The following is an 18,035-nucleotide window of genomic DNA, read 5'->3' on the forward strand; positions in this document are numbered from 1 at the left end:
GTGTCCATTACAGCTGGACGATTGGCAGTCAGAGTACACGGGTTTAAAATAATCACAAAAGAACCAGAAGGGAAATGAGGAAAATATTTTTTTTACACAACAACTTGTTACAATCTGGAATGCAATACCTGCAAGAGTTTTGGAGGCTGATTCAATAGTAACTTTCAAAAGGGAATTGGATAAAAACTTGAGGGAGAAAAATTTACAAGGTTATTGGGAAAGTGCAGGGCAGTGGGGCTACTTGGGCAGATCCTTCAAAGTGGCGGTACAAGCACGATGGGCTGAATGGGCTTCTGTGCTGTATAATTCGATTATGTACAATGGGCACTCAATCTGATAATGCCCCAAAATTCACATGGACCCTCAGTTTTTCTCTAGGCAAGTTATTTCCTACAATACCCCTTTTCTCTGTCACTTTTGGCAACTTGATCTTGCCCCTTGAGGACACCATTTAGGCAGATCTTGCTCTGCTACACTGCAGGGGGTGCCATTCTTCAGGTGAGATATCAAAACATTTGTTCTTTCAAACTAAAGACTTAGGAGTGGAGGGCATTGTGGAATGAAAATCTATGTGACTGATATCGAGGAGTGTCGCAGCTAGAGCCCTCTGGCACTGACCCCAACTCGATATGGGGTTGGGTCCCCCTTTAAACAGTATCTGTATCACAAGTACTGAGTGTAGCAGGCGCGGGGAGGAAATAGTAGCAGAGCACCACCATTACAACAACAATCTGCAGTTCTATAGTGCTTTTAATGTAGTAAAACATCCCAAGGTATTTCACAGAAGTGTAATCAAGCAAACCGTGACACCGTATGGAAGTAGATATTAGGACCAAGACTTGGTCAAAGCGGTAGTTTTAGGAAGAGTTTTAAAAGAAGTTTGAAAGGCAGACAGAGAGGTTTGGAGAACGAATTCCAGAGTTTAGGGTCTAGGCAGCTGAAGACATAGCTGTCAATGGTGGAAAGATGGAAATCGAGGATGTGCAAGGAGTCAGAATTGAAGGAGTACACCGATTTCAGAGGGTTGTAGGGCTAAAGGCAATCACAGGGATTGGGAGGGGTGATGAAAATTGGGAATGGATAAATGCCTGGACGCTCCATAAGTGGACTATAAATTCCTCCCAGAATAAGAGTGACTACACTTCAAAGTAACACACTGTGTATTATGTTCTTGAGAATGGTTTGACATGACTGTAAATGCATAAGAGCTTTGGAAATTGGAGCAGGATCAGGCAATTCAGCCCCTGGAGCCTACTCTGCCATTCAATCAAGTCATGACTGATCTGATCATGGGCTCAACTCTACTTTCTTGCCTCCTCCCACATCCCTTGACTCCCTTGTAGATCAAGAGCTTTCTGAGGCATAGAGTCCCAAAGTCGCACAACCCACTGAGAGAAAAAAATCCTCCTCAACTCTGTCTTAAAAGGGCAACCCCTAATTTTAAGACAGTGCTCCCCAGTTCTGGACTCACCCAAAAGAGGAAACATCCTTTCCATATCCACCTTGTCAATACCGTTCAGGATCTTATACACTTCAATCAAGTCACCCATCAGTCTTCTAAACTCCAATGGAAACAAGCCCAGTCTGTCTAACCTTTCCTTATAAAATAACCCACTCATTCCAGGTATCAATCTAGTAAACCTCCTCTGAACTGCCTCCAACACATTTACATCCTTCCTTAAATAAGGAGGCCAAAACTGCACACAACACTCGAGTTGGGGCCTCACTAATGCCCTGTATAACTGAAGCATAGAATCCTTACTTTTATATTCAATTACTCTCATAATAAAGGATAACATTCCATTGGCCTTCTTAATTACTTGCTACACCTGCATACTAACTTTTTGTGACTCATGCACTAGAATACCTAGATCCCGCTGCACCTCGGAACTCCCCAGTCATTCTCCATTTAAGTAATACTCTGCTTTTTTATTCTTCCTTCCAAAGTGAACAACTTCACATTTTCCCACATTATACTCCAACTGTCAGACTTTTGCCCACTCACTCAACCTATCTATAGCGGTCTGCAACCTCCTCACGTCCTCTCCACAACATACTTTCCTACCTATCTTTGTGTCATCTGCAAATTTAGCTACCATGCCTTTGCTCCCCTCATCTAAGTCATTGATATAAGTTGTAAAAAGTTGAGGCCCCAGCACAGACCCCTGCGGGACTCCACTCATCACATCCTGCCAGTCAGATAAAGACCCATTTATGCATATTCTCTGTTTTCTGCCAGCCAGCCAATCTTCTATCCATGCTAATATCTTACCCCCTACACCATAAGCTTTTATTTTCTGCAGTAACCTTTAATGTGGCACCTTATCAAATGCCTTCTGAAAATCCAAGTATAGCACATCTACAGCCTCTCCTTTATCCACAATGCATGTTACTACTTCAAAGAACCCCAATAAATTGGTTAAACATAATCCCGCTTTCACAAGACCATGCTGACTCTTCCCAATTACCTTGAGTTTCTCTAAGTGCACAGCTATAACCTCCTTAATGATCGATTCTAACACCTTCCCCGTGACCGACGTTAAGCTGACTGGCCTATAGCTTCCTGTTTTCTGCCTGCCTCCCTTCTTGATTAGAGGGGTTATATTTGCTACTTTCCAGTCTGATGGAACCTTTCCACAATTTACCGAAAGTTGGAAAATTAACACCAATGCATTAACTACTTCATTAGCCACCTCTTTTAAGATCCTCGGATGAAGTCCATCAGGATCCGGAGACCTATCAGTCTGCAGCACCATCAGTTTGCTCAGTACTGCTTCCCTAGTGATTGTAATTTCACCAAGTTCCCCTCTCCCTTCCACCTTCTGATTTATAGCTATTACTGGAATATTTTTAACATCCTCTATAGTGGAGACGGAAGCAAAATATTTGTTCATTTCATCCGCCATTTCCTTATTATCTACTATTAACTTCCCATTGTCACCCTTTAGAGGACCAACACTTAATTACTGCTTTCCTTTTTAGTTACCTATAAATGCTCTTGCTATGCATTCTTACATTTCCAGCTAGCTTACTTTCATACTCTAATTTCTTACTCTGATTAACCTTTTAGTCATTCTCTGCCGTTCTTTATATTATGACCAATCATCTGTCTTGCCACTCATCTTTGCTCAGTTATATGCTTTTTCCTTAAGTTTGATGCTTTCCCTTATTTAGTTAAACACGGATGGTGGGTCCTTTCTTCAGAATTTTTATTTATAGTAGAATATACTTATTCTGAGTTTTCTGAAATATCTCTCGCTTAGCATAGTATCCCAGTTCACTTCAGCTAGCTCAGCTTTCATGCCCACATAGTTGCCCTTATTTAGGTTTAAAATACTGGTCTTAGACTTAGACCCACTCTTCTCACCTAGGTGTGCCTTCACTCTGAGGTCATTAATTAATCCTGTCAGGTTACACAATACCAAATCCAATATAACCTGCTCTCTGGTTGGTTCCAGAACATGCTGCTCTAAGAAACTATCTTGAAAGCATTCTATGAACTCCTCATCCAGGCTACTACTGCCAAATCTGATTTTTCCAGTTTGTATGTAAATTAAAGCCACCCATGATTATTGCCATCCCTTTATCACCAGCACCCATTCTTCCTGCTAAAGCGCATTGCCTCACATTTTCCCACATTAAACTCGATTTGGTAATTTTATGCTACCAAATATTTACCAATTATTTACCAACCACTTATTCAACCAATCTATATTTCTTTGCAGTCTGTGTCATCCTTACAACTTGCTTTCCCTACCTATATTTGTATTGTCAGCAAATTTGGCCACAATGCACTCTGTCCCTTCATCCAGGTCATTAATGTAGATTGTAAACAGTCGAGGCCCCAGCACTGACCCCTGTGGCACTCCAGTCGTTATAGTTTGCCAACCTGAAAATGATCTATTTATCATGACTCTGTTTCTTGTTAATTAATCCTCTAATGCTAATATGTCACCCACAGCACCTTGGGCTCTTATCTTGTGTCATAACCTTTTAGGCGGCACGTTATTGAATGTCTTTTGGGAATCCAAATACACTACATCTACAGGTTCCCCTTTTACCAACCCTACTTCTTACATCCTCAAAGGACTCGAATAAGTTTGTCAAACATGATTTCCCTGACACAAAAACATATTGACTCTGTTTGATTTTATTATGAATTTCTAAATGTCCTGCTACTACATCCTTAATAATGGATTCCCAATGACAGGTGTTAGGCTAACTGACTTGTAGCTTTCTGCTTTCTTGCAAGTATGGATACTCAGTAATACATTGACAATCTGAAACCTACTGGTAATGGAATTCTCTTTGTAAACGACATGATTGCGAGGAAATTAATCTCCCTCTTCATTACTTATCACTATGTTTACCTCATTTTTATCTCTCTGCTCTTGTTCCTCAACACCCAGTTTAATTGGTGGTGCTTCCTATTTCTCACTGGTAAATGGGGGTAGTTTAGTCAACATGTAAAAAGCAAATATTTATGCCTCTAAACACTGAAGATGGTGAATATGGGAGAGAGTTTGATATATCTTGAATGGTGAGGCTTTATATTAGAAGATTGAGGTGTGGATCCACTCTGCAATAGAATGATAGTTTGAGGGATTAATCTGTTGAGCTACAGAATACTAGACTGAATGACAGATAGATTTGTTATAGACTGGCAGATCCATGTATTTTTCGAAAATAAAAGACAGAAGTAAACCAGAAGGAAGTCATTAACATCATTAACACCGCTGCCTGTCCAACCTTAAGGTTGGTGGGCAGGCAAAGAGCCCAGACGGCCTTCGTGTTTTCCAGGAAACCTCATCCACGGGAGGGATGAGGTTTCCTGAAGGTTTTATAAAATTAATAAATAAATTTGGTGAACTTGACAACCATGTCCCAGCTCATGTCACATGAGAGGACATGTTTAAATAATTTTTTGCTTGAATTTTTGCAAACTTTTATTGCCCATTCAATCTCCCTGAGGCAGCGCCATGCCTCACAAAAGAGCGCAGGCCCCCGACTCTCCCTCCTCCCCCCCCACCTGCACAGGTAGCGCTGAGCACTATGGAACACGTATTATGGTGGGCGGGCCTTAATTGGCCCACCCACATTAAATGGCAGTGCCCAGCCAATCGCGGGCGGCGATTGTCTCCGTGCCCATCCCCGCCCGTTCCCGCCCAGCCTGCCCGATGTAGGTAAGATTCAGCCCATGGTAGATGAGGTTGTTTCCACTGATTACTGAAGCCTTATACAATCCAATTGAAACTCAGAGCACAGTCACAATCATCTTAACTTGAACTCAAACTTCTGTACTGCAAATTCAGAGAAGCTCTTCTATTCGCCCCTTCACCTGAAGATGTTGACTCATGCAGGGTGATGATTCTATTGGGGTTGACCTCATGGCTATTCTTTACTCGTGAGCTAAGATTTCATTGCAAGGACCAACACAGCCAAATTCAATCCTGCCCTCATCTGACACCCTCTCGTGCACTTCCGAGTTCCAGTGGACAATGATCAGGTGCAGTAGCTCTCCTTAGCTCGACTCGACCATGACCAATTTTGGTGACCTGACGACTATCAAGGCTGACAGCGACTCACTCAGTACGGTCAACCCTAGTACCATTCTGGCTCAGTGCAACACTGGGTGCTACACTTACCCACTGAACCAACATGGGGAGAGACTACAACATAAATGCTGATGGATCACACTGGATGGTTGTAGGCCTCTCTCCTGAGCTAACTGGAGCTTCAACCAACTATGGGGAGGAGCCTATATTGTTCCAATAGGTTTGATGAGAAGAGTAAACAGTGAATCACATCATATATTGCCATTTGAGTCAAGTTTATTTATAAAAACATCACAGAGTGACACAGCAATTGCTCAGGTTTTGGTGCATTCCACTAAATTACCAAACAATCAGAAAGCTTTGAAGTGCCAAACCATTACAGTCTTTCCATCCAGCAGTAAACTGTTTTTCCAGAAAACTGGAAGAGCTACTGTACATATTTTACATGCATAGTTTTGTGCTAGCAATTTTGTGCTTTCAAATGGAGTGATAAACCCAGTGGGGAGGTAATGTTATGAATGAACGCTACATTTCCTAGCAGGAGTTTGGAATACAGGAATAAAGACAGAGCGTGGCTTCAATGCAAGGTTCAGTTGGTGAATTTTGCTGCTACATGGATAAGAGGCTCATCATTAGCATTACTGAAGTTCCCTCTCAGAACAAGGCATCCGTGCCCCTTGACAATTTTTTCTAAGCTTGTTCACAATGCAAACTATCGTACACTTATGAGGATCTTCCGGATTTCACTCAGGAACAGGCTCAGGCTTTGTGTACCTGTTCCACCATAGCTGACCTCAACTGTATTTACCTGCCCTTTCTCTCGATACCCTAACAAAAATCTGTCAATGTCGGTCTTGAAAATTTCAAGTGACCCCTGCATCCACAGCTTTGTGGGGAAGAGATTTCAACGCCTTCATGATCCCTTCTAATGTTGCTTTGAGCCTGTAGTAGGTGCACAACAGAATCCTGGGATCTTTCTACTGGGCAGGAAACCCTAGTCCCCATGCCCCTATAACAGCTGGAAGCTGGTATTCATGGGGTGAAAGGGTGGGGTGGGGCGATTGAGGGTGTAGTGCTTGACATTGCCCATGGCGTTCTAATGTACATTGTCACAATACCACTTATTGAGCCACTTAGTTCCTTCTCATCGGGACCTATCATGGCTACCAGTTCTGTGGGTCCTCAGAGACCACCTCGATTGTCACTCCAACAGCACCAATTTGCATTTGTATAGCACCTTTCACATACAAAAAAAACAGCCCAAAAGCAATTCACAGCAGAGTTATGAGTCAACATTTGACATAAGTCACAGAAGGGCACTTGCCTAAGTGTGCAGCTTGTGCCAAATTATTGAAAGATTTGGAACTGATTAAGACATTTGATTACAAGAGATTGAGTTGATAAACTGCTTCATGAAGACAAAAGTAACAACTGATGGGAACACCAGTTAATCTTTCCTAAAGCATTTTTATCAGATTTTCTTTGGAGTTAGTCTCTGCTATCAAATTGCCTAACTCCTTTTCAAGACCATGGTTACCTTAGGGCTCTATCTCAATGTTGCAGCAGCTTGCTGCTTTTGACAAAATATCCAGCACATCCTGCATTCATAACTCATTTTGCTACAGATATTAAAATCTAAAGGCAGATTTTTTACTGCCGGCGGGATTTTCCTGACCCGCTGAAGTCAGTGGACTTTTGAACTGCTCGCCACATTTTACAGCTCTGCCCGTAAAATTCCGCCCTAAGTTTCTGAAGATATATCCACTTAAAATAAAACATGTTTGTCTTTTCTTTGACTGGAATTTTGTTTTGTTTTAATTTTCTGAAAAACAGTTTGATGATGGAAAATTTTCCTGACTCCAGTTAATTGATGGCTGTGGCTCATTGCCAGGGTTAAAGGGCATGCTTCAGTATATCGAGGCGGGTTCCCTACATGACATGACACCGTCTCCCATGCGGCCTTCTCATGGTTATAATGCACATTGAGTGTTATAGATAAAATGTGCTAAAAAATATAATGACAGATTATCTCCATAACATACTTAACTGCAACAATGACTGTAGGACAAACCTTTAACATAGTTTTAATTAGAATTGCTAATTGTGCATTGAACTGTACAGCCCTATCTCCTGCTCCCTTAAATGACACAAGCAAGATGAAGCAAAGAATACAATTTTTTTTCCAGTTTTGTTATATGTACATGCTTCAATTTATAATTTTTTTTTTACATGTTTTTCTACATATATATGTAAGTGGAGATTTTGCTGCGATATAATTTTCAAGAACACAATCAGCTATAAAATGTTCTTCCTGGTCTGTCAGTGAGACTTAAAGCAGTTAGTTTCCTCTGTTTTATAAGATGCTGCATGTGCATCTAACCTTAAAAAGCTGCATTGACATACCGTTATAATATGTCTTTCTAAAGCGAATACTTATTGAAATGCAGTAATGATTAATTTTAATGGCATTGTCTGCTGGACCAACGTTGGGCAGGATGCTGCGAGAACTCACTCTCTTCAAATATTTGCGACGTTGCCTCAGTTTAAATCCAAGGGGGCACTAACAACAATGCTGCTCTCCCTCAGTGCCGCACAAGAGTATTAGCTTAGATTGTGTGCTGAAAGCTTGACCAGGTAGGTGGGTCCTCAGTTTATCATTTCTTGGGAGAAGTGTACAATACTAGAATGGCTATTTATTTTTTTCAAGATGGCTTCTACCTTCCCAATTATTGCCAGCCTCAAAAGCAAATCCTGAATGAAAATATCAAACCTAGGGTGCAAAAACTCCCTCTTCCAAAGAACTGGTATCACATTAACTGTGTTTCTCAGAAGTTTTATTGATCATAGCGAACCACTGGTAGTGGCTGTAAGTGTAAAAACAAACGTTTTAACCTTGTTGACTCTGAGTTTGGCGACTGACACAACAGAACAATGGATCTTCTCCAATCACACAAAAGTTTAATTTGTTTGAGTTAATTCATTGTTTAATTAAAATCATCCACTAGTAAGAAGAGGTAGGGAAAGGGAGTGGAGTTTTTACAGTGTGTACAGGAATCCTTTTTTACCCCAAATGTGAGAAGCCAATCAAGGGAGGAATCATTGATTAACCTAATAATGAATAGCGAACCAGAGCAGATAAGAAAAGAGAACATAATGGAACATTTAGGCAATAGTGATCACAACATAGTAGGGTTTAAAATAAAGGTTGAGAAAGACCTAAGTAAAACGAAGATCAAAACAATAGATTGGAAAATAGCTTGATTGTAAAGAATGAAAATAGTGTAAGGGAAGGTAAACTGGAAATAAAATGGACAAATAAAGAGAAAGAACAGCAGTGGGAAATATTTAAAATGATCAATAGTGTTGATGGGTAATATATTTCACTGAGAAACAAGAACAAACCAACTAATAATGACATATCATGGATGAATAAAGAAATAAGGGTAAAATTGAAACTGAAGAATAAGGTGTACATTAAGTCCATCGACAATAAAGGAGAGGATGACATTAGGGAATATGAAGATTAAGGAAATAAATTAATAAAAAACCAATGAAGAACACAAAGAGAAACTAAAAAATTAAACTATCAAGGAATATAAAAAGAAATAGGGAAAAGTGACATAAACAATCAAAGGTAAATACAGGTTAGGGATACAGCTACAAAGGTATGCACAAGGTACTCACACCTAAGGACAGGGAAATGATCAAAACATTGAATTGTTACTTTGTCTCTGTATTTACCTGGGACACTAATGACATTAGATGATACAAAGACATTGAAGAGAGGAAGAGGGAAGATAATTGATAAACTATTTAAACTTAGAGGGGTTAAAACCCAAGATCTGGAAGGAGGCATCTGCACATATTAAAAGAAGTTAGGGGAAGGAATAAATGCATTAGAAAACACAATAGTGCCAAAGGACTGGAGGACAGCTAATATAATTCCTATATTTAGAAAGAGAGATAGAACAAAGTCCAGGGAACTATAGACCACTTGGCTTAATACTGGCAATAGGGAAGATGATCAAATCTTTACTTAAAGTTGTAATTGGGAATCATCTAGGAACTGAAAATATAATAAATAGTCAGTCTGGCTTTCAGAGGGATTTCATGCTTGACCAACCCTCTTGAACCTCCTGAAGTGGTAGAAAATACAAGCGTAATATAGTAGATTCATTTTGAAAAGGCCGTTTGATAAGGTCATGGAATCACAGATTGGTTATGCTGCAGAAGGAGGCCATTCAGCTCATCATGTCTGTACCAGCTCTCCAAATGAGCATTACGACTTAGTGCCATTCTCCTGCCTTTTGCCCTGCCCTAGCACATTGCTTCTATTCAAATAATCATCCAATGCCCTCTTGAATGCCTCAAAGGTGCTGCACAGCAGACTCATGACTGAAGTCAGAGAATGCGGAGTCAGTGGACAAATAACAGACTAGAAAGCAAGCTAGCTACAAAACAGAAAACATGGGCTAAGGTAGTTCCTCATACTGGCGAAAGATGGGAAATGATGTTCCACAAGAATTGGTGTTGGAACCACAGTTGTTTCCAATTTACATAAACGACTCTGGAATCAGAAGTACGATTTCAAAATCTGAAAATCACGCCAAATTGGGAGTATAGTTAATACTGAGGAAGGTTGTGACAAAATACAAAAACATTTTAATAAACTTGCAGAATGGACATGTAAATGGCAAACGAATTTCAATATGGACAACTGAGAGATAATGCATTTTTGATAAGGCCTTTTCCTGCGCTATAAATTATATGCAATTCAAGTTTAATTCATTTATGTTCTGTTTTATTTAATTAAACATATCTGTGCTGGAGAATTTCCATCCCTATACCATTTAATGGAATAAAAGTTTGACAAGAAACAGGAGACCTCCCTGAGGTTCATAAGAAAAAAGAAAAAACTTGTATTTATTTAAAGGAGAGGATGACATAAGGGAATATTTAGCGCATTTCACGTCCTTAGAATGTCCCAAAGCGCTTCAAAGACAACAATGTACATTTGGAAGTGTGGTCCATATTGAGTCTGCAAACACAGCAGGTCCACCAGCAATAAGGTAATTGCCCATTTAATCTGTTTTGGTGATGTTAGTTGAGGAACTAACATTGGCCAGGATGCATATTTTCCTAGGGCCATTTTTATCTCTGCGTTCGTCAAGTTAGATTGCAGTCTGCCACAAAGTACTTACAACTATCAGATCAGTAAGATGTAACAATGTGATTATGAAGTCGGGCTGCAACATAGCTAGTTGGTGCCTTTGTATGCTGTGGCAATGTTCAAATGGCTCCTATGATTAATCCTGAGCTGACGGCTGATTCATGATTTTGCACGATTTCTCTCCTTGCCCCAGTCCTCATCCATTTAGATATTGCTTTACAGTCAGCCAACATTGAACAAAAGATCCTTTTAGCTCCAAAGTACTGTTAGTGCTGCTCCCTTTTGGCCAACAGAAGGTGTGTTAATTACCATCTACTCTGTTTCTTTGAGATGCTTGAAGACTGAGGAAGAAGCAACATCTATGATAGACAATTGAGTTGAAATGTGAAGCTGTCAGCAATCTACCTGCTGGAGATGGCTTGTCAGCTGTGAAGAAGAAGCAGTAAAGGAAATGACCTAAGCGCTAAGTCAGCATGCAATTCATAAATCTCTTGCTAACACGTATTTCTCGACTAAACGGCGACTGGCTACAATCAGAACCTAAGAATTTATGAGTGTTTCACTCTCCCGCCCCCATCCCTCCAATCAGATGGTCAGAAATTATTTTATAGTTTCACTGACAGCCAGCAATTCAATTTCTGTTCCGTCACACCTGGGACTAATCCATCGTTCCTAAAAATAGATTTTTCAATGACGTTTGCGGTAACTCAAATTCATTCTGCACAGAGGAAAGGTTAAAATGTTCAAAGATGATCTTTTTGTCTAATTGTACAGTGCGACCCTTCACAGTGGCTCCTTCAGATGGTGACTCCCAGGAGTGCAGGTACAAGCCCTTCCCTTTCTGCAGAAGGCAGCTCTGGACAGATGTCAGGAAGATTGCATGAGACCAGTAAGACGTTTAGCAGTCAGTGACTTACCCTAGAAAACATAAAATCAAGTTTAAATACATTTAACAAAGAGTACTAAGATTCATTTATTGCTGATGGATGCACCTATTAACCATTGATATTATCAGTGTTGTCACAGGTATTTAATGTGGGCACGTGAAATTTCCGTGCCATCCTCAATTCAAAAATCTACTGCACGACAGTCAGCTTTTCTCTTTGAATCTTGAGCTGTGTTGGAGGAAGGTTCGCTTTTTAGCTCTATAATAAGGTAGGATTGCATTTATGTTAAAACTTACCATATCTCTCTGCTTTTCACACAATGGGTTAATTTAAAATGCTGTCACTGTTGTGTAAATCACTCATTACGTGAACCACAGCATCTGTACAAGCAACAAATGATATGAAGGACGAGCTGCATCATGTTGGCCAAAACCCCAGAAGAACACATGGCTTTTCAGCTAATGACAAGGAACCTTTCACATTCACCTAAAACAGTAGACGTGGAAGACAGGGCCTCAAATAAACATCTCATCTAGGGAGTGGCATCTCCAACAATGCAGCACATTAACTTGCAATGAGATTCCAGTCTAGATTACAGCCGTGTGAACCAATGTGAATTGGAGTGAAGCCTGAACTCCCAAACTGTCACTATTGGTGAAAACATGGGAGACTTATAAAGAAGGCAAATGCACATGGGATACAGGGTAATTTGATAAGGTGGATTCAAAATTGGCTTAGTTGTAGGAGACAGAGGGTGATGACAGAAGGATGCTTTAGTGACTGGAAGCCAGTGTCCAGTGGCGTACCACAGGGATCTGTGCTCGGTCCCCTATATTTCATCATTTATATAAACGACATAGATGACTATGTGGGGGGTAGGATTAGTAAGTTTGTGGATGACACAAAGATTGGCCGGGTGGTTAACAGTGAGGTTGAGTGTTTTGGGCTACAGGAAGATATAGACAGGATGGTCAAATGGGTAGATAAGTGGCAGATGGAACTTAACCCTGAAAAGTGTGAGGTGATACACTTTGGAAGGAGTAATTTGACAAGGAAGTATTCAATGAACGGCATGGCACTAGGAAGTTCCGAGGAACAAAGGGACCGTGGCGTGTGTGTCCATCGATCTCTGAAAGCGGAGGGGCATGTTAGTGGGGTGGTGAAAAAGGCATATGGGACACTTGCCTTTATCAATCAAGGCATAGATTACAAAAGTAGGGAGGTCATGTTGGAGTTGTATAGAACCTTGGTGAGGCCACAGCTGGAGTACTGTTTGAGGTTCTGGTCGCCACATTATAGGAAGGATGTGATTACACTGGAGGGGGTGCAGAGGAGATTCACCAGGATGTTGCCTGGGATGAAACATTTAAGTTATGAAGAGAGGTTGGATAGACTTGGGTTGTTTTCATTGGGGCAGAGAAGACTGAGGGGTGACCTGTTCGAGGTGTACAAGATTATGAGGGGCATGGACAGGGTGGTTGGGGAGCAGCTGTTCCCCTTAGTTGAAGGGTCAGTCAAGAGGAGACATAAGTTCAAGGTGAGGGGCAGGAGGTTTAGAGGGGATGTGAGGAAAACCTTTTTTACCCAGAGGGTGGTGCCGGTCTGGAATGCACTGCCTGGGAGGGTGGTGGAGGCGGGTTGCCTCACACCCATTAAAAAGTACCTGGATGAGCACTCGGCACGTCATAACATTCAAGGCTATGGGCCAAGAGCAGGTAAATGGGATTAGGCAGGTAGGTCAGGTGTTTCTCACTTGTCGGTGCAGACTCAATGGGCCAAAGGGCCTCTTCTGCACTGTGATTCTGAAAATGCTGGATGTAGTCTAAGGGGCTGGATTAACCATGGTCAAGAGTTTTGGGATGGCAAGGTTTCTCTTCCCGCCGTCCGAGGAATTGGCGGAGAACACATTCATGCCGATACTGCCTGCCCCACAGCCGATCTGATTGGCTGGTTGCTCTCTAGTCCCCGCAGTGACTGAAGCTGCAGTGGACAGGACTGGGACTGCGAGCAGCCCCCAGAGCCTAAGCCCTGGGATTCCAGGGTGCGGTAACTATGGGGGTCTCAGGGCAGGATGGAGAGATGAGGTCTGAGGTGGCGGGCAGGGAGAAGTGGGGGCGTTGGTGGAGAGGCTGGGGGTAGGGAGCACCTGCAGGAACCAGGCCTCCTGGGGCCTGCGGCCGATGTTAAAGGGAGGCTGCTGATGGAGGTGCAATCCCCAAACCCCCCCTTCCTGCCCAAGGCCTGAACAGGTTACTTTTTGGGCTTCCTCCCTGCCCTGAACTCCTCCTGCCAGCCTGAAAATTGAGGCTGGGCTGAAAATGGCCCTTCAATGGTCAATAATCAGCCACTTAAGGGTCTCAATTGGGGCAAGGGTAGGCAGACTGGCCTGGGCCTTGCCTGTCCAGTGCAAAATAGCAGCGTGGTCGTGGTGGGTGGGTGCCCAATGGGAAGGCCACCTGAAAAATTTTACAGCCACTCCCCATCTACAAACATGTCAGCTGGGGAGTGTAAAATTCTGCCCCACAATATTAATGCACACTGACTTAACTAGTTTTCCAATGTTGTTATTTGTATCAATACACAAAATTCAGTCAAGATGGATATTAGAGGCTGAATGAACAAGCCTGTGAGGAATGCATAATAATGAAAATGCTGCTCACTTTTTCTCCGTGCATGGATTTTAAAACAGAAGGCCAGTCCTTCCACCCAGTGGATGGGCGGGAAGGTCATGGTGATACTGGAAGTTCCTGCTCACACTGTGGAGGCTTGGCTTCCAGTTGGATGGGGAGCCGGTTGGGTGAGGGCTGTAGGTTCAGGTGAGTCTGTGCCAAAGTGGGTGTACAAGGTGTGATGGCGTTTGGGTGGGGGTGGGGCAGGGCGGTGTCAGTGTGTGATCTCAAAATTGGGTTATGGAGGGTGGGGGTTCAATTCGGGGTAGGGGGATGCATCTAAACAGGGTCGATTGAGGATTGAGTGGGCAGCAGACCTTGGGCTTCCATTGGGTGCAAAATGGCAGCCTTGGGGCTGGAGAACTGAGGTCTGTGGTGCAGTTGGGATCAGAAGCCTGAAGGGAGTTGAGGACTGAGGAGGGAGGATTGGAGGTCTGGTAGTGGGTCGGCTGGGGACCTGGTTGAGGGGGGGGAACGGGGTTAATCAGTGGCCTGGAGGTGTGGAGGGTGGGGGGGAAACAAGGAGGGTCTCATGGTTGGGAAGAGTTTGGAGGGCTTGTGGTTGGGGGAGGACATGGAGGGTCTTGGGGAGGAGGGATGGTGAAGGCTTCTCAGGAAGGTACTGTATCTGGATCCAGGAGCGAGGTGCAAAGGCACTTACCTCCACCAAGTCCTGTCCTCGATGAAGGTGCCGGGTTCCCCAAAACTTGGGAAACCCGACTGACTAGAGTTAAAGATGAAAAATTAAATGACAGTGAGGCTCGCAACCTTATTATCATATTTAAATTTCCAACCCACCTCCTCAGTGTGGGTTAGCTGCCCATCTACATTCTGATCCCAGTTAAAGCCGGAAGTGGGCAGGTTTGGGCCAGGAAGCAGATTTTCCAGACTTTTACTCCTTACCTGACACAAAACTCTATAATTTTGGGTAAAAATTCACACCAATGGCTCCACACCCATTTTTCAGATGCGACATAGGTGCCTAAAACTCCAATAAGTGCACACTTGTTATGAGCTGGAAGTGAACTGCCCACTGTATCGGTGCCCAGAGACCCCACAAAATAACAGGTGTTCATTCCTGTGCATGTGCAAATAAGGAACCTAGCATTTGTTTGAGACCTACTGCAAGATTGGGTTGCCCTGAAAGCAGCCAGCATCAGGCACTCAAGGAAACCAAGTCTACATGCAGCTTAACCAATGGTCATCAATGGAAACACTGGAGGCCATCACCTGTCAAAAACACTTTCTTGACTGTGGAAGCAGGAGGGCTTCCCCTGGATTCACTGCAGTCCTACAGACCATCACCTTCTCTCTCAATCACCTTCCTAATCAATTCCTTCCCCACGCCTAGTTTCCTTCCCGGTCTCCATTCTCCTTCCCAGTGCAGAACTTCTTTTCTCCCCCTGGTTCCCCTCCCCACCCTGCTCTCTCCTTCTCCCCAATTTCCTTGCTTTCTGGTATTCTTCCTTCCCCGTGCTTTCTCTCCTTGGGTCTACCCGTTCAGGCATCGGGGTTGCATTCTGTACTCAGTTGATTCTGGCAGGCCAGCACAAACAAACTTCTAGGCCCTAGTCCTTTTGGCTGGAAAGCTGAAAACTGACTATTTGATGAAAGAGACTGGGCAGAGAAGTACAGTCCAAACACTTTTGAAATTATACTGCTGTATTTTCTTTATCTAGATTAAACATATGGCCAATGATTCACAATGGAATATGTTGGCTTTCCAAGTAAGCTTGGGATTTAATCCCTCAATACACTGTTTCCAATAATAAGTAACAGCGGGTTAATGCCAATTTGATTGCTGTCTGTACTCATTCAAAGGAAAATGGGTACCACATTAGCCTGCTTTTGAACCAATGTTCAGTCCTTGGGTGCTACTCTGTCATGGTAGCTGATCTGATCCCTCGTGTCTCTTATTATTCTAGGAGGGATACCATTCAATGTGGGAATCTGAGTGATATTTAATATCTCAAAGACAGGAATGGGCAACCTAGGCTAGTGAATGGGCTGCATGAGTGGCCCTCCTACATCTCAGTGGGCCGTGAGATTGAAATCGCACTAACCGTGACCCCATAAAAACTTGTGGGCCATGCCAATGGAACCACAGCAGTGCTTTGATTGGACGCAGAGGAAGTGCACGGCTCTCACAGTCAATGTTGTGTGCAATCAGCGTGCACCTCACTTCACGTTCCCTTGCTTTGCGTGTGCATCACTTTAGTAACACCAGTAGGAAAAAAGCTACGTGTTGAGAAACCAGTGGAATCTGGTGGCCCTGTGCGTGGGGAACGGTCAACAAAATGTCCCACGGGACTCACTCAGAACCCTAATAGGCCGCATGTGGCCCATGGGCAGCAAGTTGCCCACCTCTGGTCTAAGATGTCCATCTCATTGAAGTAAGTCTTTGGTTTTGAATTATTCCGGACATAGAGGACATATTACTGGGGTCCTCCCCAGGATGAAGCAAACATTCAATATTGTATCTTTAAAAAAAATGTTCAGCCCTGCTACTGTTCTTAAGAGTTCAGATCTCTTCTTTGACTGCCCCTTAACTGGTGTGGATTGAAGGAATATCTTGTTGTTGTGTTCAACATCCACAGCAATGCTTATTTTCACTATCCTTTATTCATTCCCTTCATTTTCTCACAAGACATTTGTAGATTATTTTCCTTGCTCAGTTTGGGGGAGAGACTTTGTGAAGTAATTTTTCAAAAACTGAAAGGAAGCATACGGTGGATATGGAATGCTGGAAGAGAATTAAGCAGTAACCAGAGAAAATGAATAGAAATTGAAGATTTGTAAGTAGCAGAAGAAGTCTAAAGGGTGCACCTTCTGTTCAATTTACATTAGTGCAAAATGCAATCATAAAAATATTTACATTATTCAGAAAAAAAACTAACCACCTGTGCCCTAAGTAGTCCAATTTATTTCTTTTCTTTTTTGATTTCACTGCTGGTAATCTGAAATAAAAACAGAAGAAGTGCTGGAAACACTCAGCTGGTCAGGCAGCACCTGTGGAGAGAACCAGAGTAAGCGATTCAGGTCAATGACCCTTCACCAGAACTGAGGAAAGATAGAATTGTAATAGGCTTTGAGCAAGTGAGTCCAGAAGGCTGCAGAATTCCGGATTGAAAGAGGAGGTGCTGTCCCTCGAGCTTGCGTTGAGCTTCATTGACATAATTGAACAATGAACAATGCAGGCCAAGGACAGAAAGGTCAGAGTAAGAGCAAGGTGAGGAATTGAAATGACAAATGACAGGAAGCTCAGGGGAAGCATATTCAGGTCGGCGTGCGGAGGCGGGTCCCACTCGCCGACGGGTAAAATGATGCACGGTGACGTCGGGCGTGCGTCCCGACATCACCGCGCGTCATTCCGATCCTCAGTTCGGCGGGCACACAGCGGAGTCGGCTGCACGCCTGCCGAACTGTCAAAGGCCTATTAAGGCCAATTAAAAGCTAATTAAAGTAATTAATTGAGCTGCCCGTCCAACCTTAAGGTTGGCGGGGGGGCAGGCGAAGAGCCCAGGCGGCCTTCATGCTGGCTGACCAATCACAGGCGGCAGACTGTTGCGTGGCCACTCCCGGGCCCGCCCCCTACGCCTGCCCGACAAGGGGAAAATCCTCCCTAATGTTTTGAGTCGAATATGACTCTTCTGTTCTGACGAAGTCATGTTTGACTTAATGTTTGACATACTTAACTCTGTTTCCCTCTCCACAGATGCTGCCAGACCTGCTGAGTATTTCCAGCACTTTCTGT

The 18,035-nt window shown here is 43.0% G+C and overlaps 1 protein-coding gene across 1 annotated transcript in view; it reads right to left on the reverse strand.

Annotated features, from left to right (window-relative positions):
- Positions 1-5,813: 5,813 nt before the first annotated feature.
- LOC144693323 (regulator of G-protein signaling 6-like) overlaps positions 5,814-18,035 on the reverse strand; it is a 190,987-nt gene continuing 178,765 nt past the window's right edge. The window contains exon 16 of the mRNA XM_078563120.1: positions 5,814-11,643. Coding sequence (XP_078419246.1) covers positions 11,593-11,643 — 51 coding nt within the window. The 3' untranslated portion in view covers positions 5,814-11,592. The remainder of the gene's footprint in view (positions 11,644-18,035) is intronic.

This window comes from Cetorhinus maximus, chromosome 18 (assembly GCF_964194155.1).
Source record: "Cetorhinus maximus chromosome 18, sCetMax3.hap1.1, whole genome shotgun sequence".
NCBI classification, from domain to species: Eukaryota; Metazoa; Chordata; class Chondrichthyes; order Lamniformes; family Cetorhinidae; genus Cetorhinus; species Cetorhinus maximus.